The sequence below is a fragment of the Salvelinus fontinalis genome, chromosome 36 (genome assembly GCF_029448725.1).
Source record: "Salvelinus fontinalis isolate EN_2023a chromosome 36, ASM2944872v1, whole genome shotgun sequence".
Taxonomy (NCBI): Eukaryota; Metazoa; Chordata; class Actinopteri; order Salmoniformes; family Salmonidae; genus Salvelinus; species Salvelinus fontinalis.
The window spans coordinates 19,429,974-19,457,885 of NC_074700.1; the positions used below are offsets into that span (position 1 = coordinate 19,429,974).

The following is a 27,912-nucleotide window of genomic DNA, read 5'->3' on the forward strand; positions in this document are numbered from 1 at the left end:
GACGCATCTTCTGATGGAACAAACAGTTAATCACTTTGTTGCCTCCCATCAGAGAGCATGCCTGCTATAGATCTGACTGCACCAACGCAAAGGTAATTTCCATCTCGATACACTGTTCTTTAAAAACATTAATAAATAACAAATTATACATAACGTTTTAGCTGTTAATAGGCTGTATTGATACAATACCGGTCATTCTGGTGACCGGTCATTCTGTATGGACTGTTGCAATACTGGAGTATGACCAGTTGGTGACGTCTTGTGTTTGTCTTGCTCTTCGGACATGGTGTGATATCCATACACAACTACCAAATACTGTCTGGGAGAGGACTAGCTAGCTAATGGATTTAGATTGGTTAATAACAACATAATATGGAACATCGGGTTGAAGGCTGCAATTAAATACATGAACATATTAATGCAATCAGAAATGTGGATTAATCAGGGAATGCGAGGAAATATAGGACCTCACCTAATGGAATGAACCAGTTTGATCATATGAAGCGAGTTGTTTGGAAAGCCACGACGAATCGAATGGACTGTCTTTCCATAAAGAAATGAATGCAAGTTTAATGAACACATTGTACGAATAAGAGGCAACTGGACATATTATTACATTCCAGAGGGATAACTTGCCTCAGTCGCTGCGTTTCAGATTCTAGCTTGCGAATGCATTTGAGTGGCAGGCTAATTATTTAGCTTCAGCTAGACCCCTGTCGCGTCAGCGTTATAGACGACGAGAACGCGCTTGTGCCCAGTCACAGAGCGTACGTGATGTCGCGGATGGCATTCGGCCTCTATCAGAATTAACTAGGTAACCAGCCATTATTTGCTTATCAAAAAACAAGTATTCTCTACACAAGTGAGTGCTGCAGTAATAACCGTCATTTTGTTGCCAACAGCAAGTGTTTACATCAAATTTACATCAAAACAATATTTGTCTATAGAGCTTGAAATGATGGTAAGCCAGCCTTATGGTAATGGTTAACTTGATGTAAGGCGCTAACTAACGTTAGTTAACTAGTCAGCTGGCAAACATCACTGAATTTTATCCTGGATGTCAATAACATCAGCTAGCTAGTCGCTTGTCTGCTTGGGATAGTTTATCAGAAACATTTCGTTGCATCGTTCACTGACATGCCAACAGCTAGCCCTGGCAAAGTAGCTAACTAACTTTGCATTGCTAACTAGCAATACACAAGCTCCAGCTTCTAGCCACAATGGCAAGCTAGTGGTGTAGTGTTGCAGTGCAACGTCCAGTCAGGTCACATGCCATTCTGTTTACAGCGGATAGCCGTCTCTCAAACAAGCTAGATAACAAACTGGACACTTAGCTAGGTAATCTGCACCAGTGTATGTATTGAACGAGACTTTGAATTGTGCGATATCAACGTTGCAGTTAGCCAGCTTCTTGGAACAGTTCACTGGAACACATTGAGCGTTAGCCAAGTTCTTAAAACAGACAAACATGTACTATTGGTCTTCTGAAAGAGCCACACCAGTAAACTAGCATTAAGGATTCTGTAACTAAATTTAGCTCGCAGGGGATGGAAACCAATTTACTGAGGATAATGCGAGTAGAGTTGTCTGACGTTAATTGGCTTGGCAGTGTCAACGTAATCAACTAGACGTTATTTAGATTTGAATGATATTAATGTTGAGATACTAGTTTGAATTGCATTTGTGTCATTCGTTTTGGATGCTTACTAGTTGATGTATCTCAGAAAATAGAATAGGAGCTGTTTACATAGATATCAGACAGTGAACCAAGCATCACTGTCACTAGGTCATAATTGATGAAGTTATTGTGACAGCTATCACGTCAAATCAAAGTTTATTTGTCACGTGCGCTGAATACAACAGTTGTAGGTACCTTACAGTGAAACGCTTACTTACAGGCTCTAACCAAGAGTGCAATTTTTAAGTAAAAAAAGCTATTAGGTGAACAATAGATAAGTAAAGAGAAAAAACAACAGTAAAAAAAGACGGGGAAACCCAACAACAAGCCTTTAACCTTTAAAAAAAAAAAAACTTTATTTGTATTTTTTTGTTCATGTTGCTAGTGTTGATTGCTATGCAATGACACTTTGTCTTAAGACTGAATGAACAAAGTAGACATTGCACAGTCAGTGGTGTCTGAATTTCATGCATCTTGCTTGAAGGTGTCCCCCACCCACCAGCTATTTCTAATATTTTCCTGTGGCACTAGATAGTTCTAACACTGTATCAATTTGCTGGGGTCCCTATTTCAACTGTCTACTGTAAGGTACTTGGAGATTGCCTGTGAAAACATGAGGAAGATGTTCAGAGCGCTCTTGGAACGGAATAAGCTCCCCACTAGCTGACGTGAGGAGTTGAAACGTAGCAGGCGGCAGCCCTGTGGAACTCTGCGAAAGAAATTTGAACAACAAAGGAGATGGTCACCCTGCTGTGACATAATTGGACCGCAGGAGAGGACACGGACGTGCTCGAGCCGTCTGCAGCCATGAGTCTCCGCACCCCCACCTCAACACTGGACAGGTAGGACTGACTGCTGGTGTTGGTGGTGCTAATGACAGATGGGACAAATGTATTTCCTCGATTCCTCATGTCCTCTCTCCTTGTATCCTTCCCAAAATGCCTTGGAGGAGTATATCAGAGGGGAGGGAAATGCAATGTGCTTTGAGAAGGGGAGAGGCAGTGACTGCAGATAGGCAGCCAGTGACTATTATCAGGGTTCTCCCTAAAGTGTGTAAGAGTGACACTGCGCCACCTTGTGGACTACCTGTGCCACTTTGTAATGAAAATAAATAAGTACCACCTTGTTAAACAATCCTGGGGAGAACCCTGATATTTGAACATAATATATTATAAACTGGTTTGAACCCTGAATGCTGATTGGGTATGACAAATAACTTTTTATTGTTCTAATTACGTTGGTAACCAGTTTACAATAGCAAAGAGCCACTTCAGGGGTATGCGATATATGACCAATATACCACGGCTAAGAACTGTATCCAGGCACTCTGCATTGTGTCGTGCTTAAGAACAGCCCTTAGCCGTGGCAATATACCACACACAGCCCCTCGTGGCTTATTGCTTAATTAGCCTATTACTTCTACCATTACAAATTGAAGGCCTAGTTGTAAGCTTGTGCATCTCTGTTGGATGTTGTGTTAAATTGGGATCCCCTCAGCTTAGCCTTCTGTACAGGGCTATTCTCAGCTGGGAGGCAGCTTTATCACCTTTGATGTGAAGTTCTTTATGGCTCACTGCCCATTATTCTGTGTGCATGCCTGTCTGTCTGTCTGGGAATCGTTGTCCCAAAGTCAGGAAGGCAGGCAACAAGTTTAGGTCCAAAATAAGCCTATAGAAACGCCGCTTACTTTGGACATATTTTAGCGAGAGTGAAACCTCTAGCTTAGCCTCTTCCTCTATGGTTTACACACACACCAAGCCCCTCCCCCTGCCTCACGCCAACAATTTATTTATACATTTATTTAACTAGGCAAGTCAGTTAAGAACAAATTCTTCGATGTTGAGAAATCACATCTTCCTCTATTTGCATTTGAGGTTTGGTCCAACAGAGTAGGTCATATGGACCCCAAAACACATTGAGACATTATTTTTGCTGTAATAGAGGATAAATTAACTCTTCCATTTTAAGTCTCAACTCCTCAAATTGCCCACAGAACAGACACTAATAAAACAAGAGTATCAATTAACATTGATTCTGGATAACGAATAATCTGCATTGGGATACCACGTACCGCTAGCAGCGTTTTAGCCAAATACTGTTCTACTAGCTGTCTAGTCTGTGTTTTATAAATGTGCAATAAGCATACAGAACAATTATATAAGGAATTGGCAACTCGTTCTCATTCTGAGGAATAAGGTAGGCCACTTGATTTCAACATCTGAACAAGGTGGACAGGCTAACATGCTTTTCAGACAGTTGGAGAGGTTAAACTATTTTTGATAAAATCATAAAATTATTAGTGGGTCTTATTGTTGTGGAAGGCTTATATTTAGCCTAGGTATAACTTCACAAACCCTGAAATAATTAGATTATTGCTGACTGTTTGAAATGCAGTGTATTTGACCTTTAATTGTACAACAACGCTTATTTAGAGAGAACATCATTTTTTTAATATCTTTATATATTGTGAATGGCTCATAAGTTTGAAATAATGGAGATATGATTTCTAGGCCACATCTCCCAGCCCTATCTCCTGTCTGTCAAAGTTTCTCCACTTTAAGTCTTCTACTTTATCCTAAACTGATTTTCTTTCCTTTTTTCTCTTGGTCCCGTTCTGTATTCTCTGTTGTTCCCTCTCTTTCTGACGCTTCGCTTTCAGCCCTTTTGCTGCTTGGTGAGTTTTCTGCTCAGTTGGTTGAGCTTCGTAGAAACTAAGCACAGATTACAATACTGCACTTTACTTCCAGCAGTCTCTCCTCACATGATCTCTCCTCCAAGCTCTGGCACTCTGTCCATCTATCTACCCTCTGGTGTCCTCTCTTCTCCTTCCACCCCCACCTACCTATAGCTCTGGCTCAATAAACATTTCCTCAATTGCTCACATCCTCTCTCCTCGCCTCCTTCTCAAAATGTATTGGAGAAGAAGGTCTGAGTGGAGAGGGATCTTGGACCTTCTCCAATATGTTTGAGAAGGAGGCAAGGAGATAGGATCCAGGGAAAGGCGACTTGAGATGCAGCCTCTGTGTCCCTGCCCTATACCACTCTTCTTTACTCTCTCCCCCTACTACCTCACTCCATCTCATCTTGTCTATCCCTCCTTTCTTGCTCCTTCTTTCCTCACGCCCTCCTTCTCCTACCTCCTGCCAGACATCCCTCTCCTTCTCCCCAGCCCTCCCAGTGATCCTGATTGATTAATCCTTCCACAGTGTAGCCTATTTGTGTCTCACATGCTCTGGGGTTACGTTCCCCTTATGTACTGATCTAGGATCAGCTTCCCCTCCCCCAGTATTAACCTTAACCATTGGTGGGGGAAATGCTAAACGGACCCAAGATCAGAGTCTAGGGGCGACTTCACCCTACTCTGTCTCACGTTCCTCATGTCCTGCCTTTCCCTCCAGGCTAAGCAGCCTGACGATAGGAGACTCGGAGCGCAACACCTCCAGCGGCCAGCAGAGGGAGCCTCCTGCTGACGTCCCCACTGAGAACACAGGTACATGGGGTTTCTTAGTAGCCTCACAAGCCACCTGATCTCACAAGTTTACATGAATGTTGAGGTAATTATGAGGCTAGGTTTGTAGCACAGATGTGGCATACCCCAACCTACATGTACAAACTACCTTGACTAACCTCTACCCCTGCACATTGACTCGGCACCGGTGCCCCCTGTATATAGACTCGTTATGTAATTTTGTTTCTTACATTTTTTTACTTTAGTTTATTTAGTAAATATTTTCTTAACTCTATTTCTTGGACTGCATTGTTGGTTAAGGGCTTGTAAGTAAGCATTTCAAGCTAAGGTCTACACCTGTTGTATTCGGCGCATGTGACAAATAAAATGTGATTTGAAAATGTGATTTGATATAGCAGTTTAGTACTGGTTCATGGTATGCCCAACTGACTTGAATGGTCTTCTCTTAATCTCTCTCTCGCTCTCTCTCTCTCCCTCTTCATCTCTCTACTTCTCTGTCTATTTCTTTCCCTCTTTATCGCTCTCTTCAACTCCCTTTTCTTTGTCTCTCTCCATCTCCCTCTCGCATCTCTCACCTCTCTCCCTCCCTCTCTCAGGTCCAGGTCTGGTTCAGAGATGTGTGGTGGTACAGAAAGACCAGCTGGGGTTTGGCTTCACCGTGTGTGGCGAGAGGATCAAGCTGGTGCAGAATGTCCGACCAGGTCAGACACACATCCACACAGTAACTGACTTCATTTCTACATGTCTTATATGATGGTTCTGGAATGTTTCTCACCTGTCTCTTCATGCAGGTGGTGCAGCGGTCAAGGCAGGGGTCCACGAGGGAGACAGAATCATAAAGGTTACTCCTCATTTCAAACTTGAACTAAAAACCATCTCTGTCTAGGTCATCAGAGACTCAATACAATCTCTCTTTCTTACTCTCTCTCTCCTTCTCTCTCTTTTTTCCTCAGGTGAACGGCTCGTTGGTGTCGTCCATGTCTCACCAGGAGGTGGTGAAGCTCATCAAATGTGAGTGTCACTGGTTTCTGTAACGATGATGGTTAAGGTTATGATGACTTTAGGTCTATGCTGTCAGTAAAATGTCGTTGCCAACAGCTGTTTATTAAATTCTCTTTCTCTCTTTTTTTTTTCTCTCTTTTTTTCCTTCTCTTTTTTCCCTTTTTCTTTCTTTCTTTTCTTTCTTTCTCCTTTCCTTCTTCTTTCTCTCTTTCTTTCTCTCTTTTTATTTTTCTTTCTTTCCAGCTGGGCCGTATGTTGCCCTGACACTTCAAGGACCGCCCCCTTCAGCAGCCGCCCTCGACCTACAACCCCTCCCCGCTGACCTCTTACCCAATCAGATGACGTCACTGGAAGGTGAAGCCCCACCACCACCACCTCCACCCCTGCCCCCTGGACTTACCAGCACCCCCTCCCAAAGAATTAACAAACCACTACAGGTGAGCACCACATCTGGGTCTGTATTCATAAAGCGTCTCAGACAATGAGTACTGATCTAGGATCAGTTATACCTTTTGGATCATAAGGAATAAGATTATATGGACAAGGGGGACCGGATCTTAGATCAGTACTCCTATTCTCAGACACTTTATAAATACTGTTCCTGGACCATTGCCTTACAAACACTGACTGGTATACCAGCTTGACCATAATACTGACCAGATGTTCAAACCAATGTGGTATAACATGGGTCAACATGAGCCTATGAGCTTAACGTTTCTTTTCCCTCTCCTCTTCTGCCATTGTTCTGCCATTGTGTTAGAACCTAGATGTACAGAAACACGCCACAGAGATCCTCAGGAACATGTTGGAACAGGGAGAGGCTGAGCTCCAGGTAACAGTCATAGGATGCGCTCGTTTTCAGGGGTGCGCTCGAGCGGGGTCTGGTTTTTCCCACCCGTGGAAAATTCCTTTGGGGCGGGGCCTTGCTGATCGTGACAATATAAACAAGGAAGTGAAAATTCGGAGAATTTTTTTTCTTCTAATTTAAGTCACAGGGTTTCAAGTCTGTTAAACGATTCCCAGAATCAGTAGAGAATTATTAGGAAATCTGTAAATCTCCAACCAAGATTTTTGGAAAACCTGGGAATATGGAGAAATGTTGCAAACCCATACAATCAAACCCACTTAGAATGGACACTGATCTGGAATATAGACATACCTGTTCTATATGTTGCATTTCTAGCTGTAATGTTGTGGCCCACTGAATATGCAATGGTAAGGACACTGCTTATGAGAGTATCTATTTAATTTGACCAATCATCATTGACCATTATCAGTGCCTCTGATAGTGTCACTCTGACCAATCCCGCAGGACTTGATGGAGGAGCTGTCACGGAACCCCTCCCCATCACTGGAGGAGCGAATCGAAAGTGCCAAGAGGCGCGCCCAACAAGTGCGGGTTAAAATCAAGCAAGATCTGGTGAGATGCCTGTGTGCATGACAACAGAACCCTAACAACGCTTAACTAGATCTCTCATTTCCCCACTAGATACTATATATTAGATTGTCATTACCTTAGTTTATAACGTCTTTGTTATTTCTATGTCTCTCAAGGATGGAACTCGCCCCGAAGCTGTGTCCAACTATGTAATAGCAGGAGATGGTTTGTATAGGATTTGTTTGTCTATGATTCTCTGAGTTGTGTGCGTTTTTATGATACAAATGCACTGATGTGAAGTACTTAAGTAAAACAATTAAAATAAATCAAGTACTACTTAAGTAGATTTTTTGGGTATCTGTACTTTACTATTTATATTTTTGACAACTTTTACTTCACTACATTTCTAAAGAAAATAATGTACTTTTTTACTCCATACATTTTCCCTGACACCCATAAGAACTCGTTACATTTTGAATGCTTAGCAGGACAGGAAAATCGTGTAATTCACACACTTATCAAGAGAACATCCCTGGTCATCCCTCCTTCCTCTGATCTGGCGGACTCACTAAACACAAATGCTTTGTTTGTAAATTATGTCTAAGTGTTGGAGCCTATGCTATCAGTAAAAAAAAATATTAAACTCGAAAATTGTGCCCTCTGGTTTGTGTAATATAAGGAATGTTAAACGATTTATACTTTAACTTTTGATACGGAAGTATATTTTTGCAGTTACATTTACTTTTTATATTTAAGTATATTTTAAACCAAATCATTTTACTCAAGTAGTATTTTACTGGGTGACCTTTACTTGAGTCACTTTCTATCAGGATCAGTGTCCAAGGTGTATTTACTTTTACTCAAGTATGACAATTGGGTACTTTTCCCAACACTACAAATGTATATAATTTCTCCTTTATCGGCAGCTCGGCTGTCGGTGGACTCAAGTGAAGGAGACATTCAGGTAAGTAATGTTAGCACCAGATGCACCAGACCTTTATATATATATATATATATATATATATATATATATATATATATATATATATATATATATATATATATATATATATATATATATATATATATGAGAGAGTGTGTCCTTCTCCTCCCCCAGACCTGTGAGAGCCCCCACTCCTCCCCCTCCTTCTTCAGGACCCCCCTACGACAGGGCTCCGACACACACACCTTCTCTGACTCGGTGATACCAACACACACACACACACACTCTTCCACTCACACACACGCATTCTGATTCAGTGAGAAGATTTGTACACATGCACTGCATATATACCCTCTAGTCTGAGTCAGTGATGTGAACAATGTCTCCTACACAAATACACACACACACACACACACACATGCCAAAGGTTTTATTTTCCTAATCCTGACCTCTGTGACATGTCTCTTGGCAGGCTGGGAAGACTCAGATCATTGGCCCCGAGGAGGAAGAGGACGACAGCTATGCACTCAATGAGGTGAGACCGTCTTTATCAGCAAACATCACTTACCTCATCTACGTATCCTGCATCTCACATCTGTGGAACTATATGAATCTCTCTCCCTCTCTTTCCCCTTCCTCTCTCTTTCCCTACTTCAGATGGACGGTCCATTTCAGGACATAGAGCTTCTCAAGTCGCGACCGGCCCATATGATGGTGTTCATGAGATATGTCTTCAGCCAGCTACTGGATCCCAACTCACTGGTCAGTGTCTGACCCTAAGGACTGCTATTGACTGTTGTTCCACCTCTTACATGGGAACTTATCTGGTGTGTGTGTCGTCTCTCTACAACAGCTGTTCTACCTGTCGGTGGAGGCCTACCTGGGCTCCAGCCCTAAAGACGCCCGTGCCCTCGCGCCTCAGATCTGCTCCCACTTCCTGGACCCTGACGCTGTGCGTTTCTCATTGGTTTATTCAGTTAATTAATTCAGTGAATTAGTCTTAATCAATTAGACCGGACCATTTAATAATCTTGCAAGATTTTAAAGTACTCTTGTAGTAACGGTTGTAGTTACGGTTCCTTACATTTTTTATTTAATTTTCAGCTGTTAAAAATCAGAGTACGAGAAGAGTACCTGACTGATATAGGTAAGATCCAACTCAACATACTAATGTTACTGTGATGGTTTTATTTTGAGTTAACCTTTATTTAACCAGCCAAGTCAATTAAGAACAAATTCTTATTTGCAATGATGGCCTGGCAAGAAGCAAAAGGCCTCCTGTGGGGATGGGGGTTACAATAAAAAACAACAATGTAAGACAAAACAGACAACACAGACAGAAGACTGGCAACAGCACAAATACAACAGCAAACAAACTGTGTGTGTGTAGGCATGTGTGTGAAGTAAAACATGTTTCCTCACAGAAGGCAACGCAAACTAGTGACATGGGGTGACAACTATAAACAGCTACATGTCTCAACAACCTGTTCATCTATTTGCACTTTGACCTCCTCCAGGGACACCAGGTCATGGGGGTTTTAGGTTGGCTGGGAGGGAATTCCACGACCAGGGGGCTGAGTAATGAAATGACCTTTTTCCATGCTCTGTAAACATTTTTGGGACTGTTAGCATAAAACAAGATTAAGATCTGAGCTTGTTTTAATTTCGAGCTAGAAGAGAGGATAGATAAAATGAGCGGTGTTTGAGCCTGCATGTTGCTAGTGATGTCCACCTGACAGCACTGTAGAGATTGGTGACAAAACTAAGGCTGCATGATACACAGTCAAGAGCCTTCAGTATAGAGCTTGAGGATTGCACATGAACAGTATCACCAGAGTCCAACACGGAGAGAAAAGCACAACTAATCAACTATTTTCTGGCGGCAAAGGAAAAACAAGCTCAACTTCTCATCCACCCAAACTCCCAGTTATTTGTATGTTTTGACATGCTCTATAGAATGTCCTTCCCAGGTACTAATTACATGGTTTTCAGAGTGTTTACTCCTGGGAAATACCATGCATTTTGTTTTACAGGAATTCAGAACAAGCTTCAAATCTTCCAGATTCTGTTGAATGATGTTTTAAAGCTGTTTGAGCTTTGTCAAAAGCTGAAGGGAAATTGCTGCCACTTAATAAGTAAACAGTATCACCTGCATAAAAATGTACACCTTTAGTCTCAATATGGCTCCCAATGTTGTTGATCTAGATAATAAACCACAGGGGACCTAAAATGGATCATTGAGGAACACCTGATTGCAGCTCTATGGTGTCAGATTTACAGCCATCTGCCTTAACACACTGGGTTCGATTTGACTGGTAGTTTACAAACCCCTCCAGCGCATGACCAGTAATGGTAGTTGTGTAAAGTGGTCAGTCTTAACTCTGTCAGTACAGGGTTGTGATTCTAGTTCAGTCTGTAGTAAGTCTTACTGTGAGGTGTTGTGTCCTGTCCCAGAGAGTCGTCTCCATGCCCAGGAGGACATCAGGGGACCTCTGTCTGATCTCCAACAGCAGTTGCTGCCTGACATTCAGGACCAAATACAGGACTACAGGTACAGTCTATGGGACAAGCTGAATCATCTGGAGGGGTGTCTGTGTTTGACAGTGTGTGTGTATATGAAACCCATTGGTGTGTGCATTGAGGCTTGTGCTAAATGCAGATAATGGCCGTGTGTATGTTATTGTGTTTGTTAGAGTTGGGCGATATGGACAAAAAACAGATTGATAAATTGCCTGAATAGATCGATTTAACTTTAGAACATTCATGTGCACCACAGGTTTTAAACGATCCTTTAAACTACTACTAGTTTGATGGTTGTAGCCATCAACTGTCCCATTAACAATCACCCATATTATCAAACCTATTTCATTTCAAACTTCACATTTCTCTGTTATAGGCTACTTATCGTAATGAAAGGGAAGGTGGGGATACCTAGTCAGTTGTACAACTGAACACATTCAACTGAAATGTATCTTCTGCATTTAACCCAACCCTCCTGAATCAGAGTGTTGCGGTGGGGGGGTGGGGGGGGCTGCCTTAATCGACATCCACGTCATCGGCACCCGGGGAACAGTGGGTTAACTGGCAGAACGACGTAATTTTGCCTTGTCAGCTCGGGAACGATATCAGCATAATGCCTGCGACGAGTGGATCGGTCGGTTTGGATCATTTTCAGTTTATCGTCCCAGCTGTAGTTTGTGTGTATTGAAGGTTATGTGTGTGACCTTTGAACTTGTGTGGTATGGCGCGTGTGTTTGTGTAGGAACAAGCAGATGATGGGTCTGGGCTCTCTGTTTGGAGAGGGAGACCTGCAGCAGCTGGATGGAGACCCAGCCAAGGAGAAACAGGTGGTGGACAGACAGGTCACTGCTCTCTGGGAGATGCTGTGAGTTGGAACGTCTAGCTATGACACAACATGTTTATCCCATGTGACCTTATCAGGAAAAACTCTGGGCCCCTATATATGCAATGCATTCTAAGGGAGACACAGTAAATAAGATGCTAAGATAGCAACAAATAATGGCAACAAATAAAAAGATGGCAACAAATAACACACATTGTTACTTTTGTGCTTTGCTGCGATGGTTCAGTGTTAGCATAGCAAAACAGTAACTACGGTAGGACAGTGACCGAGCCAGCTGGCAGTAGAGGGAGCTCAACTAGCCTCAACATCTCACCGTACCAAAGGTCAGAATGTGATCACTGATCACTCGGGAGGCTCTGCAGGTAACCTCGAGCCGCGGCCGCCCTACCCACATGATGTTTGTTACACACACCTACTCACTCCTATCACATGACTCACTGCTAGGTAGAAACAAAACAGGTCACCTTGTTTTTTTACCAGCAAGGATTAATTTTTTTTGCACCTTGTTCAACAGGACCGAGCCACTTTGGAACTAAGCCAGAGACCTTATTAACAGAGAGGTTGTTGTTTTTGTGCAGAAGAGTGCGAGAGTGAAGAAGCTAACAGTTGTTTCTCTGTGTGTTGCAGCTCGAAGCACGAAGACGACAGAAGGTAATAAAAGTCGGCGCGTCTCATGTCTGTTGCTGGAACGTGATTGAATAATAATGCTTGTTTGTTTGTGTAAACGTACTCTTCTCCATTCTGTTATTCATCTTCCTCTCTTTCTTTGTCTCTTTCCCACGTTTCTTTCTCTTTCCCGTTACCTTTTTCACACTCGTTCGCTCTCCCCCTCTCTCTCGCCCTCACATTGCCTCTCTTTCCTTCCCTCTCTCGCCCTCACACTGCCTCTCTTTCCTTCCCTCTCCCCCCTCTCTCTCGCCCTCACACTGCCTCTCTCCTTTCCTCTCCCCCCTCTCTCTCGCCCTCACACTGCCTCTCTCTTTCCTTTCCTCTCCCCCCTCTCTCTCGCCCTCACACTGCCTCTCTCTTTCCTTCCCTCTCCCCCCTCTCTCTTGCCCTCACACTGCCTCTCTTTCCTTCCCTCTCCCCCCTCTCTCTCGCCCTCACACTGCCTCTCTCTTCCCCCCCCCTCTCTCTCGCCCTCTCTCTCGCCCTCACACTGCCTCTCTCTTCCCCCCCCTCTCTCTCGCCCTCACACTGCCTCTCTTTCCTTCCCTCTCCACCCTCTCTCTCGCCCTCACACTGCCTCTCTCTTTCCTTCCCTCTCCCCCCTCTCTCTCGCCCTCACACTGCCTCTCTTTCCTTCCCTCTCCCCCCTCTCTCTCGCCCTCACACTGCCTCTCTCTTCCCCCCCCCCTCTCTCTCGCCCTCACACTGCCTCTCTTTCCTTCCCTCTCCACCCTCTCTCTCGCCCTCACACTGCCTCTCTCTTTCCTTTCCTCTCCCCCCTCTCTCTCGCCCTCACACTGCCTCTCTCTTTCCTTCCCTCTCTCCCCTCTCTCTCGCCCTCACATTGCCTCTCTTTCCTTCCCTCTCTCGCCCTCACACTGCCTCTCTTTCCTTCCCTCTCCCCCCTCTCTCTCGCCCTCACACTGCCTCTCTCCTTTCCTCTCCCCCCTCTCTCTCGCCCTCACACTGCCTCTCTCTTTCCTTTCCTCTCCCCCCTCTCTCTCGCCCTCACACTGCCTCTCTCTTTCCTTCCCTCTCCCCCCTCTCTCTTGCCCTCACACTGCCTCTCTTTCCTTCCCTCTCCCCCCTCTCTCTCGCCCTCACACTGCCTCTCTCTTCCCCCCCCCCTCTCTCTCGCCCTCTCTCTCGCCCTCACACTGCCTCTCTCTTCCCCCCCCTCTCTCTCGCCCTCACACTGCCTCTCTTTCCTTCCCTCTCCACCCTCTCTCTCGCCCTCACACTGCCTCTCTCTTTCCTTCCCTCTCCCCCCTCTCTCTCGCCCTCACACTGCCTCTCTTTCCTTCCCTCTCCCCCCTCTCTCTCGCCCTCACACTGCCTCTCTCTTCCCCCCCCCCTCTCTCTCGCCCTCACACTGCCTCTCTTTCCTTCCCTCTCCACCCTCTCTCTCGCCCTCACACTGCCTCTCTCTTTCCTTTCCTCTCCCCCCTCTCTCTCGCCCTCACACTGCCTCTCTCTTTCCTTCCCTCTCTCCCCTCTCTCTCGCCCTCACACTGCCTCTCTCTTTCCTTCCCTCTCCCCCCTCTCTCTCGCCCTCACACTGCCTCTCTTTCCTTCCCTCTCCACCCTTTCTCTCGCCCTCACACTGCCTCTCTCTTTCCTTCCCTCTCCCCCCTCTCTCTCGCCCTCACACTGCCTCTCTCTTTCCTTCCCTCTCCACCCTCTCTCTCGCCCTCACACTGCCTCTCTCTTTCCTTCCCTCTCCACCCTCTCTCTCGCCCTCACACTGCCTCTCTCTTTCCTTCCCTCTCCACCCTCTCTCTCGCCCTCACACTGCCTCTCTCTTTCCTTCCCTCTCCACCCTCTCTCTCGCCCTCACACTGCCTCTCTCTTTCCTTCCCTCTCCACCCTCTCTCTCGCCCTCACACTGCCTCTCTCTTTCCTTCCCTCTCCACCCTCTCTCTCGCCCTCACATTGCCTCTCTCTTTCCTTCCCTCTCTCGCCCTCACACTGCCTCTCTCTTTCCTTCCCTCTCCCCCCTCTCTCGCCCTCACACTGCCTCTCTCTTCCCTCTCCCTCCTCAGTTCTCCTCTAGCCTCTGCGGTGCTGCTGTACCTCCGTCACTCGGGCATTAAGCTGAGGGACTCCAGGGTGTTTCCAGGACTCAGCACTGAGAAGGAGAAGTGGCTCGCCTTTTTCCCCAAGACCAAGAAGGTAGGAGCTGGAGTCAAAGGTCGAATACTGTGTTCTGGGTCTTATTCAGTAGGCACTTGTCCAATAAGAAACGTTTGCTTGAATTTTTACTATGCAAAAAAAAAAAAACGTTCTCAATGTCCAAGTTGTGCTTGAAATGATTGTTTTACATTACAGAGCTTTACTGTTGTTTACTTCTACAGCTGAGCAGTGCAAAGAAAGAGAAGGATGGAGAGGACAGGAAGAGAAACCCCATCCTGAAGTATATCGGCAAGCCCAGGAGCACCTCCCAGTCCAGTAACTACACACACACACACACTGAGACAGACACACAGACGGGTACACACACACACAAACACAGACAAACACACACCCATTCTGTTTTCATCGTAACAGTATGATTTAATTCCCGTTACCTCATCCTTCGTTTTGACCCTCGTTGATCATTTTTGTCTCATGTTTTCTTTTGCTTCACTTTGATTTCCCAGCGTTCCATATCCCCTTGTCGCCCACTGAAGGTATGTCATTTATTATTTTGAATATCTTATATTTTATCATTTTTTTGTTCAGTGTTTTCTCAGCTTATTTTAAAACATGATAATATATAATAATAAATGCCATTTAGCAAACTTTTTTTATCCAAAGAGACTTGATGTACTGTTATTGCTTTCACTTTGGGGTTTTAGGCTGGGTATCAGTAAAGCACTCTGTAACAACTGCTGATTTATAAAATGGGCTTTATAAAATACATTTGATTGGTTTGATGTTCTGTGTGTGTGTACCTTGTCTCGTCTCCTCTCAGTGCGTCCTGGCAGTGTGAGGAACATCATCCAGCAGTTTGAGAACCACCCAGAGATCCCCGGGGAGGAGGGGGACGAGGGAGACCTCCAGAGACTGTCCTCCAGCAGCCTGGGAGAGGACAGTATGGACAGGTATCAGAGAGAGAGAGTGTGTCAGGTCTATTGTGCACAATTGTTTGTGTGTCAAGATTGTACATGTTTACTTATGTGTTTCTCTCTTTTCCTCTCGCTGTCTCTTTCTCAGCCCTATGGTGTCGGTGCGTCTGGCTCGTAGCGAGTCTCTGAAGGCGCAAGGGGAGGGGCGTCGGCGGGGCGGGGCTTCAGGAGTGGAGACAGTCCCTCGTTCCCGTAGCGACGTGGACATGGAGGACTGTGGGGAGGAGATAGAGGGGCCGGGCCTGAGACCCCTACACCACAGCGCCTCTTCCTCAGCCACCAGTAGCTCAGCACGGTGAGACTACACACACACACACACACACAGACACATATCTGAAACCACATACATTGCACAAACTCACACACAGACACTGTTTCGGAACACACTGTAGGATCCACATGCTCCTGATGGGGTGGTTGAGCAGCAGCATTGTAGCACAGAATAAAGAAAACAGAATAGAACCAGATCTGATTGGTTTTTCCTCCTCAGATCCTTGGAGAACCCCACGCCTCCATGCACCCCTCGGTCGTCTAGACGACAGTAAGTCATCACTACAGCCTACTGAGGTCTTCAACTTTGATGGACCTGGAAGTATATTAAAACATCTCTCTCTCTCTCTCTCTCTGTGCTCCTGTGCGCGCACGTGTGTGTGTAGGTTTGAGGAGTCCCCGGTGGCCCTGCTCCCTGATGCCCCATCCCTAGAGGATGACGTGGTGGACAGTCATAACTGGCAGGAGACAGTGGCCCCTCAGGTCCTGGCTACTCTCTGTCCCCGAGAGGTGGATCGACAGGCCATCATCTACGGTAAACAAACACTGCTTGACCTTTGGGTAGCAGCAGAGGAATGTGCAAGGATACATTCAGGCCTAGAGGAACACGTGAAAACTTTATGCATCTACAACTGGGCCTATATCCTGTCTAAACATAGCCACTGTATATCTGACTGGAACTAACAACTTCTATTCTGTTATTTTCAGAAGTAAATATTATTAGATTGTTATATTTACATTCTTCTCTCTGTCTCCCCCTTCCTCTCACCTCTCCCTCCATCCTCTCCCCCCCCCTCTCTCTCTCCTCAGAGTTGTTGACGACAGAGGCGTCTCACCTGCGTACTCTCAGGGTCTTGGATCAGGTGTTTTTCCAGAAGATGAGGTGTGTTCTGAGCTCTGACGAGCTGGCCTGCATCTTCCCCAACCTGCCTCAGGTCTACCAACTACATGGTCAGTGTGTGTGCTTGTGTGTTACTCAGTTCTGTCAATAGGTATTCAGGCAAATGTGAATCTAAAGATCTGATAAGATTGTGTTGCATTAAAGAGATTCTCCGTTTGTGGCATCGCTGTGTAAATATAATATGTTTTAATGGATTTAGGTGCTGCATGGTAGAGAAGCACTGTTTTAGCGTTGACTTTGATTTGGTAGTCAGTCTCATTGACGTTAAGCTCAATGTTATTGTGTTTGATCAACGTTGTTCCACCGTTGTTATTGCGTTGCAGTGAGCCTGTGTGAAGCCATGAAGAAGAAAAGGGAATCTCCCATCGTTCAGGGCATCGGTGACATCATACTGGCCAGGGTGAGTTGAACTAGCTAATCACGTCATCCCGGTCCCGTGTGGCTCAGTTGGTATAGCATGGTGCTTGCAACGCCAGGGTTGTGGGTTCTATTCCCAGGGGGACCAGTATGAAAATGTATGAACCCACTACTGTAAGTCGTTCTGGATAAGAGTGTCTGTTAAATGACTAAAATGTAGAAAATGTAATCTCTCCATCCCTTCCTCAGTCTTTGTTTTACTATCCCTTCAAATCAAATGTTATTGGTCGCATATTTACATATTTAGCAGTGTTGGCATGTTCATCAGTGAGATGGAGTGTTACGTTGTTAGCGGTCAGTTTGAGGGCTCAGCTGTTGATAACACCTGTCCAATAGTTTTCAATCATATGCTTATTGAGTGAACAAAACATTAGGAACACCTTCCTACTATTGAGTTGTACCCCCCTTTGCTCTCAACAGCCTCAATTGGTTGGGCATGGACTCTACAAGGTGTTAAAAGCGTTCCACAGGGATGCTGGCCCATGTTGACTCCAATGCTTCTCACAATTGTGTCAAGGTGGCTTGATGTACTTTGGGTGGTGGACCATTCTTGATACACACGGGAAACTGTTGAGTGTGAAAAACCCAGCAGCGTTGCAATTCTTGACACAAACTGGTGCGCCTGGCACCTACTACCATACCCCGTTCAAAGGCACTTAAATATTTTCACCCTTTGAATGGCACACATACACAATCCATGTATACTGGAGCCTCAGAATGGAATGAGTTGCCTCTGCCCATAAAAACAACATCCTCTCTGGGCAGCTTTAAAAATAAAGTAAAATATGTTTGATGTCTTCTGTGCCCATATGTATAACCCCTATGATGTAACTGGAATGATGAGATAGATGTTCTTCTCCTCTGTTTTTGTTTAATTATTTCACTCACGTGTTCGATCTTGTCTCAAGAGGACCACAATGGAAATAAGTCCCAGATTTTGTGTGTTATCCTCAATGATTTTATTCATGTGTATGTATGGCTTTTTCAAGTTTTGTGTGTGCTTGTTATTTTTTAAATGGTCAAATTAATAAACTAAACTAAAGTCCATGTCTCTATTGTCAAAAAGTCTTAAAAATCCTTCTTTAACCTATCTCCCCTTCATTTATACTGATTGAAGTGAATTTAACAAGTGACTTCAATAAGGGATCATAGATTTCACCTGGTCAGTCTGTCATGGACAGAGCAGGTGTCCTTAATGTTTTGTACACTCAGTATATATTGTGTTGTGTTTTGACTGGGATATCGGTGTGTACCTGTGTGTTAGTTTGAGGGCGTGGCGGGGGAGGAGTTTCAGGAGCAGGCGTCCCACCTGTGCAGCCAGCAGTCTCAGGCTCTGGAACTCATTAAGAACAAGCAGCGCAAAGACCCTCGCTTCACACACATCATCCAGGTAACACACACGCATCACCCAGGTAACACACATACATGCAGTCACAATGGCTTTTCCGTTAATTGATTTGATTGTTTGATGTATTGTCAGGAGTGTGAGGCCAGTCCTCACTGTAGGAGGCTGCAGCTGAAGGACCTGCTGGTGTCTGAGACACAGAGACTCACCAAGTACCCTCTGTTACTGGACAACATCATCAAACACACAGAGGGTACGTAGGATCCATCATCCGCCTCCATATCTCTCTTTCTCTCTCTTATTTATATAGAGAATCTCTCACACTCATCAAGTACCCTCTGTTACTGGACAACATCACACACACTGATAGTCTGACAGTTTAGCACCAGTGGTCTTCATTACGTTACTGTTAGATGATATGTTAATCTTAGTAGTTAGGTGATATGTTAATCTTAGTAGTTAGGTGATATGTTAGTCTTAGTAGTTAGGTGATATGTTAATCTTAGTAGTTAGGTGATATGTTAGTCTTAGTAGTTAGGTGATATGTTAGTCTTAGTAGTTAGGGATATGTTAGTCTTAGTAGTTAGGGGATATGTTAGTCTTAGTAGTTAGGGGATATGTTAGTCTTAGTAGTTAGGGGATATGTTAGTCTTAGTAGTTAGGGGATATGTTAGTCTTAGTAGTTAGGGGATATGTTAGTCTTAGTAGTTAGGGGATAGGTTAGTCTTAGTAGTTAGGGGATAGGTTAGTCTTAGTAGTTAGGGGATAGGTTAGTCTTAGTAGTTAGGGGATAGGTTAGTCTTAGTAGTTAGGGGATAGGTTAGTCTTAGTAGTTAGGGGATAGGTTAGTCTTAGTAGTTAGGCGAGTAGCTTAGTCTTAGTAGTTAGGCGAGTAGCTTAGTCTTAGTAGTTAGGCGAGTAGCTTAGTCTTAGTAGTTAGGCGAGTAGCTTAGTCTTAGTAGTTAGGCGAGTAGCTTAGTCTTAGTAGTTAGGCGAGTAGCTTAGTCTTAGTAGTGTTTTAAGAATAGCTACTGCTTTGAACTAACGGGTCCTATTTGATGTTGTGATGTCACTGGGTGCAACGTCTTCCTACAGCTGGCTCCACAGACCTCCCGCCTCTCCAACAGGCACAGGCCTGCTGCCGCGGGATTCTGCAGGCCGTCAATGAAGTCGTCAGGGAGACTGAACACCGGCAACGGCTCAACCAATACCAGCGCAGGCTGGACCCCACGCCACAGTTCAAGGTACCTCCTTTTCCTCTTCAGAGTTTTTAGTATTTTCCTCCTCTTCAGAGTTTTTAGTATTTTCCTCCTCTTCAGAGTTTTTAGTATTTTCCTCCTCTTCAGAGTTTTTAGTATTTTCCTCCTCTTCAAAGTTAGTATTGACCACCTCTTCAACGTTAGTATTTTCCTCCTCTTCAAAGTTAGTATTTACCACCTCTTCAACGTTAGTATTTACCACCTCTTCAACGTTAGTATTTTCCTCCTCTTCAAAGTTAGTATTTACCACCTCTTCAAAGTTAGTATTGACCACCTCTTCAAAGTTAGTATTTTCCTCCTCTTCAAAGTTAGTATTTTCCTCCTCTTCAAAGTTAGTCTCTTCCTCCAACACATAGTATAATATCTTTGTTCTGATGATGTCCTCTGTCCTGTCAGAGTCTGGACCTGACCAGTAAGACAATGATCCATGAGGGTCCTCTCACCTGGAAAGTCAATAAAGACAAAACTTTAGGTAAGACCCACAACACTCCACAGATAGAACCGTTGTGCTTTAGATTCTGTTGGCTACTCTGTCCAGAGCTAAAAGGAATCAGCTGTGAGAAACCCCGGGAGACACTGTCCCAGACATGTATTCCATATTGGAGTCACTGTTCTGATTCTGCTGTAATGTTGCTTCAGTCACGAGATAATACACTGGGAGTTGAATCATTTGTGCCTTGACTTTTTGGGTGACTATCTTCGACTTGATTACTTTTCCCTCTCCCAGAGATCCAGGCCCTACTGCTGTCAGACCTGCAGGTTCTAAGTTCTAGTGTTCAGTGTTCTGTAAGGGTTCTAACCATATGGTTCTGGTTCTCCTTCATCTCTCAGAGATCCAGGCCCTGCTGCTATCAGACCTGCTGGTTCTGCTCCAGAGAGGTCCAGACGACCGGCTGCTGCTACGCTGCCCTTCCCGCTGGCTGGGGGGAGGAGGAGGTGGTAGCGGGGAAACCAAGGCCTCCTTCAGCCCCGTGGTCCAGCTAGACTCCCTCCTGGTGCGCTCTGTGGCCACAGGTAAGAGGTTAGAGGTCAGGGGTTATGGGACAAAGTGTGGAGTGGCCAATGGTTGTGTATAGATTAATCAGTGATCTGGGTTAGATTTAGACAACAGTTTAATGCTATAACAACAATGTAATAACAGAAAATGGGATCTCAATCATTTTGCAAGATAATTATAAGATAATGGCTTTATTATCCCTGTGGTGGTGATGATGATGATGGTTTGATTGTGTCTGATTCCCTCCTCAGACAACAAGGCCCTGTACATCATCAGCACCACAGAGAGAAAGATCTATGAACTGGTAGCGGGGACGTCCTCAGAGAAAAACATGTGAGCACATCTACATCATCTATATCTATACCAGGAATATAGATTAGTTTACAGATAATATACACGATAGAGGTTCATCAGGATTTTAACCCACAGCATTTTACTCATCACATGGAAAAGCTTTGGTGGATGTTTTGAGTGCCATTTTATTTATTTATGTCACAGCTGGAAGGACCAACTTGAAAAGACCATCTCATTGGTTGCTGGCTCCTCACCTTCGACCAATAACAGATCCACACCTGTTTTGTGAGTAATCCTTACCTTGGCCCATTTCTATTAATTAACATTGAAGACCTGTAGACTCTGATAGCATTGCAGACCATTTGCTATAGTTGTCCTAAGCAGTGCTGATTCCATCTCATTGATCTCTCTTCTTTCTTCTCACTCTTTCCTCGCCCTCTCTCCCTCTCTCTCCTTTATCTCTCTCTCAGCTCCCCAAGTCTTGGCAACGCTTCCCCTGTCTCAGCTGGCAGCCATGTCTATCAATCAGGTGAGACAAATTGTGTTAGTAAGGAAGTGTATGTTTTTGGAGTGGATTATAGTAACTACAGATATAAATATTTATTTCTGTAGGATATTTCTGTACAGTAATATTCTCTATCATTCCCCTACTCTGCTCTGTCGTTCATCACATTGATGATCTTTAATCTCCCTAGACGACTCGATGACAGAGCAGGTGGTTTTCATGGAGACGGACTCCCCTAACGATGAAGACAACGAGCTCGCACGCACCACACCAACGGACCAATCAGGAGCTTTCCTCTGCGGGGAGGGGCGGGACTACGTCAAGCGACGAATTGGAGTAGCAGAGGCCGCTCTGGAAGATGGTCAGAAAGCAAGAGACTTGAACATATTAAAATATTATTTTGTATACGTATGTACTAGCGTCACTAGAATGTGTTTGGTTGAGAATCAACTTTCCACTTATTCAATACCACTTTTCTGCCTTTTCAGTGGAGACGCTAAGGCAGCTGATTTTCCGCGACCTGGAAGAAGATCGGTGGAGTCACGGCTCAGATGGCACGCCCACAAACGAGGCAGCCAATGAGAGGAGCCCGTTCAATGACCAACAGAGGCCGACGTCCTCTGAGACTCTCCTTAGCGTCAGTCCCAGCCAATGGGAGGCTGAGCACGCAGAAGCCCCGCCCTCGGAGATGGAGTCCCCCAGTGTGCATGTTGTGAGGAAAGGTAACGAGGACAGAAGATTTAGACAGTAACCTAATATTGTTGTCCATTTTCATTAAATTACTGCTTGTGTCTTTGTGGAGCCACGTTGGTGTCTAATATGATCAAATGAAGTCAGACTCTACAGAATGACATCTGAATGTTTGATAATACACCTTTTACCTTCTGCATGGTCACACTCCTAAGTTAGATTCAACTGATCTGGTTTTCGGATCTCTTTCTTTCTGTCTGTCACACTCTCATACAATATCACCTCCCTCCACTTACACTCACTCTTTCACTCCGTCTGTCCTCTTATGCACAGCTGTGGTTGCGGGCTCCCCTTCTATCCCTGTTGACATCACTGAAGATGTCACCCTCCACTCTGACCAATCACCTGAGCCGAGAGGCGAGGCCAGTGTACGGGGTAATGCTCCAGTCGTCAGTCTAGTTGTCCTCTTCAAACCTTCATGAATATCTTCCATTAGGTCCAAGTCTCTCTGTCTGAGGTTTGTGACTACTACACCAGAGTTGTTTCCAGAGAACTATTTTGAAACGCAGATCGTATGGTTCTTCCTGAATTTGTCCAATAAGGACACTCACCTTCGTTTTTCCATTTTTTAAACGTTTCCCAATTCATACCTAATGAACACAACCCTCTAGCTGCATACTATAAGATTTCACAGTTGTAGTGTCAATTTAACATGGAGATTGACTTTTGTTCCCACGGGTGCTCATTGCAACTCTGTAAACCCACTGTGCTGCAGGAAACGTGTTCTACCTGGTGATGCCTACAGAGCAGGGAGAGGGACTGCTGGACGAGAGTCACACAGATGAGGTCAACGACCCCCCCACCCCGACCACCACTGAACTTCCTGATCTGGAACAGGAAGTGATTTCATCGCCCGTACAGACTCATGAGAAAGAAGGGCAGGTCGCTTCCATCATGTCTGCGGACAATCAATCGGAGAGGGGAAATCTGAGTCGGCAGGAAGGGCAGAGTCAGTCACGAAAGAGCCTCCAGAGCCATATAATCAAAAACGTGGATGACATTTTCCACACCATCGAGGAGTTGATGAGAAAGCTACACCAGCTGAGGGTAAGGCGGTTTACACACACACACACACACACACACACACACTTGGACGTTATTTCCATGCTAATCTTGTCGTTTTCTCCCCTCATAACCCCCTCAGGACATAGAGACAGCTCATCACCAGCTCCTGAAAACACTGAGAGAGCCGCCTGTCAATCCAGAGTCTGGTGACCTCTTTCGTATCCAGGCAACCGTCATCAGGACACCGTTTCTGGACCGGGACCCGGGGGACGGTGAGTTCAGGGGTTAGATAGAAGAGGTCAGGGTCATACAGAAGAGGTTTTGTGGAAAGATTTGGTCTGGATACCACATTTTCTTAAAGGCATTTCTTAAACCTTGAAATTCAATATGGACCTTTCTGGTTGTTAGTTTGTGTTTGTCTGTGTTTACATCAGCTCTGTTATTGACATCTCTCCAGGAAAGGAGGCGAGCCCAGCAGAGCCAGCCAAGCTGAAGATCCTCTCCACTGGATTCTAACGTTGTCATTTCAGCAAGGACTTAAAAGACTTACCCCCCATCCTGCCGTAGACATACCCACACACACACTGATGGACTGGGACCCCAGCCTTTACCCCCTAACCTCCTCGCACACCCCTCACCATCAGCCCAATCCCAGCACACACTGCTCATGGGAGCAGAATCCAGGAAGTACCGGGATGTTGTTGGCGCTGCCCTGGGAGACAAGGAATTGATGCAGGACTGATGCCCCTGACACCCAAGGGGCTGCCCCCTGCATGGGGTTAGGGTGAACTCTGACCTCTGCGGAGCAGGAAGGAGTCCTGGGACGAGAGGATGGACAGATGAAGGGGGGAAACGGAGAGAAGCAGTGATGAAACGGTTGTGTGAAGAAGCAAAGAGAGTACTAGAAGTGAGAGGAATCTAAATTGAGTAATGTCAAGGATGAAATGTTGAATGGAATAAATAAGGTTGGCTACATTGGAAGGAAAAGTTAGTATACTTTGAAAAGAACACGGGGTTCAAGGGAGAGAGTTGAGAAGTGACAGATGTTTTGATAAAATAACAACGACTGGACAACTGAAGGAACCCAGCACTTTACCCACAATGCATCCTCTGTCATGTCTTCATACGCCAAAACTGATTGGATTGGTGAGGGAAAGGACACTGGACAGATCACCGGCTCCATTGTGAGTCAAAGCTGCACCTAGTTTGAGCCAAGATGGTAGTTCTTTACCGCTGGTTGCTTTACAGTATGCCTGCCATGGAGGCTGATCGAAGGACTGTGTCTATATATCTATATATTCAGGTTTATTGCACTGGGTCAAGAGGAAGGAAGGAGTAAAGAGATCACAACATGCACAGTCCTCATTCATCCATAATATCATTCATGTTATGTGATACATATGGTTGATAATCACACACGAGAGGAGAGAAACGCCATGAAGGAAGAGGTTGGTTGTTGTTAAGGGATAACCAAGATGGCGGTCGGTCGGTCATTCTGATGTATGCAGCAAGTCCTGCATGTATGTACAGCTGCTAAGCTACGGGATGGGTTGTCTGTAGCGACAACATATTCCCGGTGACCTCAGTAACGCGCCGTGGTAACACTACTACCGCACTGTTCTCTACTGAATGGCTGTTGTCTCGTCTACAGCGCTACTCCTAGACATACAGCGATGACCACTACAAAAAAGGATACATGTTCAATGAATACACAGATGTCTGTCTATCATGTCGTCATCATTTCCTAAAGAACGCTCTACTGTATTGTGTGTAATACTGTGAATCCCCTCTATACTACTATACCATGACTAGTGTTTGCTGTACTGCCACAAAAAAACATGAAGGGATGTTACTTCATACAGAGTAGCATAGGTTTGAACTGGAAGACACCTTTTGCACAGACAACTTGTATTCATTGGGAGAGGAAGTCTGTTAACCCTCTAAGTGTGTGTGTGTGTGTGTTCAGCGTACGATATGTCTGTGTGACACTACAGTGTGTGTGTGTGTGTGTTCAGCGTACGATATGTCTGTGTGACACTACAGTGTGTGTGTGTTGTCAGTATACGATATGTCTGTGACACTACAGTGTGTGTGTTGTCAGTATACGATATATCTGTGTGACACTACAGTGTGTGTGTGTGTTGTCAGTATACGATATGTCTGTGTGACACTACAGTGTGTGTGGTCAGTATACGATATGTCTGTGTGGCACTACAGTGTGTGTGTGGTCAGTATACGATATGTCTGTGTGACACTACAGTGTGTGTTGTCAGTATACGATATGTCTGTGTGACACTACAGTGTGTGTGTGGTCAGTATACGATATGTCTGTGTGACACTACAGTTTGTGTGTTGGAGCTCCAGAGGGGATGCAGATTTTTAATTTACCTTGGCACGGTGGACGATTCCAGACTCTTACTTTCATTCTGTCTCTTAGCTCGACTTTCATTTACCCACTCTTTTGAGTACGTTATTTTTCTTCTGGTCTTTAGTCTGTTTTTCCTACATTTCTGTCTTGAGTTCTCTAACCATCTCTCTCGTATAGAGGTTAGAACTGATGGTTCCTCCCTTTGTCAAACCGCTGCACAACAAACTACGGTATGCATACACATGTCTTTAATGATCCTTTTCTCTTTTAATCTCGTTCACTTATGTAATATAGAAATCACAATCGTTTTTGTTTTTTACCTGTAAAGCCTTAGTCCTTTCTTTTGATTTTTGTAGATACGAAGAAAAAGTGTACATTATTTTCTCTCACGTTTTAATAAATGGTGAGATTGTTAGCTGTGAAGGACAATTTAAGTCTTGTTGCAGATTCATGTGTTTTGTGACATTAAAAAGAACTGTTTGAAAAAAGGATTGAGTCCTAACTCGCCCACCTTTGTTGATATGAGAAAGAAACTAACTCTACCTTGAACATTTACAGATCCTGAAGCTACTAGTAAGCATATTTATTCACACATTATACATCCACTCTTGAGTAGAGAAATATCGGGCCAATTTCTCTCAAGGGCCCGACAAATGTATTGTCTTTTAGGGCCTCCCGTATCATTGAAGTTGACCACTTTGAGGAGAGCTGTGGAGGTGACAGTGAGCAGACTCAATTGGTTTGACCTGGGAAAACTTGCCCTGAACGGCCTACTGTATTCGCCTTATAGGAAAGGAGCCAAGGGCTTAAGTCAAGTAAGCCAAGTATTGATGTTGAGGGCCAGGAAATATTATATTCAGTAGGGGAAATCTGAACTGACCTTCGTCCACTAACATGATGGGTGAATCTCAATTGTATTGCCTGACTGCTCACGTCCTCTCCTTGCTTCCTTCTCAAAATGCATTGGAGGAGAAGGTACACAATATATACAAAATCATGTGGACACCCCTTCAAATTAGTGGAATTGGCTATTACAGCCACACCCATTGCTGACAGGTGTATAAAATCGAGCACACAGCCATCGAGCCACAGCCATCTATGCAATCTCCATAGACAAACATTGGCAGTAGAATGGCCTTACTGAAGAGTTCAGTGACTTTCAACGTGGCACCGTCACAGGATGCCACCTTTCTAACAAGTCAGTTTGTCACATTTCTGACCTGTTAGAGTTGCCCCGGTCAACTGTAAGTGCTGTTACTGTGAAGTAGCAACCTCTAGGAGCAACCAGCAAAGTGGTATAATGGGGCCGCAACAAGCTCACAGAACGGGACCACTGAATCGAGTAGTGTGTAAAAATAATCTGTCCTCATTTGCAACACTCACTACCGAGTTCCAAACTGCCTCTGGAAGCAACGTCAGCACAGTAACTGTTTGTTGGGAGCTTCATGAAATGTGTTTCCATGGCTAAGCAGCCGCACGCACACAAGCCTAAGATCACCATGCACAATGCAAAGCGTCGGCTGGAGGGGTGTAATGCTCGCCGTCATTGGACTCTGGAACAGTGGAAACGCGTTCTCTGGAGTGATGAATCACACTTCACCATCTGGCAGTCTGACGAACAAATCTGGGTTTGGTGGATGCCAGGAGAACGCTACCTGCCCAAATGCATAGTGCCAACTGTAAAGTTTGGTGGAGGAAGAATAATGGTTCGGGGTAGGCCCCTTATTTCCAGTGAAGGGAAATCTTAACACTACAGCATAGAATGACATTCTAGACGATTCTGTGCTTCCAACTTTGTGGCAACAGTTTGGGGAATGCCTTTTCCTGTTTCAGCATGACAATGCAACTGTGCACAAAGCGAGGTCCATACAGATATGGTTTGCCGAGACCGGTGTAGAATAACTTGACTGGCCTGCACAAAGCCCTGACCTCAACCCCATCGAACACCTTTGGGATAAATTGGAAAGCAGACTGCGATCCAGGCCTAATTGCCCAACATCAGTGCCCAACATCACTAATGCTCTTGTGGCTGAATGGAAGCAGGTGTCCACATACTTTTGGTCATGTAGTGTATGAGGGGAGGAACCACAGACTTTCTCCAATTTAAATGTTTTTATATATTTTTTAACCTTTAATTTAACAAGGCAAGTCAATTAAGAATACATTCTTATTTACGATGATGGCCTACCCC

At 44.8% G+C, this 27,912-nt stretch overlaps 1 protein-coding gene across 7 annotated transcripts; it reads left to right on the forward strand.

Moving 5' to 3' along the window:
• The first annotated feature begins 23 nt into the window (after positions 1-23).
• Positions 24-26,212, forward strand: LOC129835368 (rho guanine nucleotide exchange factor 11-like). Of its 7 annotated transcripts, none has more exons than XM_055901001.1 (43): positions 24-92; positions 2,267-2,520; positions 4,338-4,352; positions 5,077-5,168; positions 5,744-5,848; positions 5,939-5,988; positions 6,101-6,158; positions 6,393-6,586; positions 6,910-6,981; positions 7,462-7,569; positions 7,704-7,752; positions 8,454-8,491; positions 8,645-8,728; positions 8,943-9,005; positions 9,128-9,232; positions 9,324-9,422; positions 9,575-9,617; positions 10,925-11,021; positions 11,733-11,855; positions 12,462-12,485; positions 14,546-14,675; positions 14,858-14,951; positions 15,143-15,172; positions 15,457-15,586; positions 15,699-15,905; positions 16,101-16,151; positions 16,267-16,415; positions 16,691-16,831; positions 17,105-17,181; positions 18,463-18,588; positions 18,679-18,796; positions 19,639-19,787; positions 20,199-20,274; positions 20,634-20,816; positions 21,051-21,132; positions 21,298-21,378; positions 21,564-21,622; positions 21,789-21,959; positions 22,087-22,320; positions 22,622-22,723; positions 23,064-23,395; positions 23,493-23,625; positions 23,811-26,212. In XM_055901001.1, the coding sequence occupies exons 2-43, from the start codon at positions 2,486-2,488 to the stop codon at positions 23,867-23,869; spliced, it is 4,368 nt and encodes a 1,455-aa protein (XP_055756976.1). In that variant the 5' UTR covers positions 24-92; positions 2,267-2,485; the 3' UTR covers positions 23,870-26,212. The 7 variants fall into 7 exon arrangements, with proteins under 7 accessions (XP_055756976.1, XP_055756974.1, XP_055756973.1 ...); XM_055900999.1 differs by lacking the exon at positions 24-92 and adding an exon at positions 247-862; XM_055900998.1 differs by lacking the exon at positions 24-92 and adding an exon at positions 247-814.
• Positions 26,213-27,912: the final 1,700 nt, after the last annotated feature.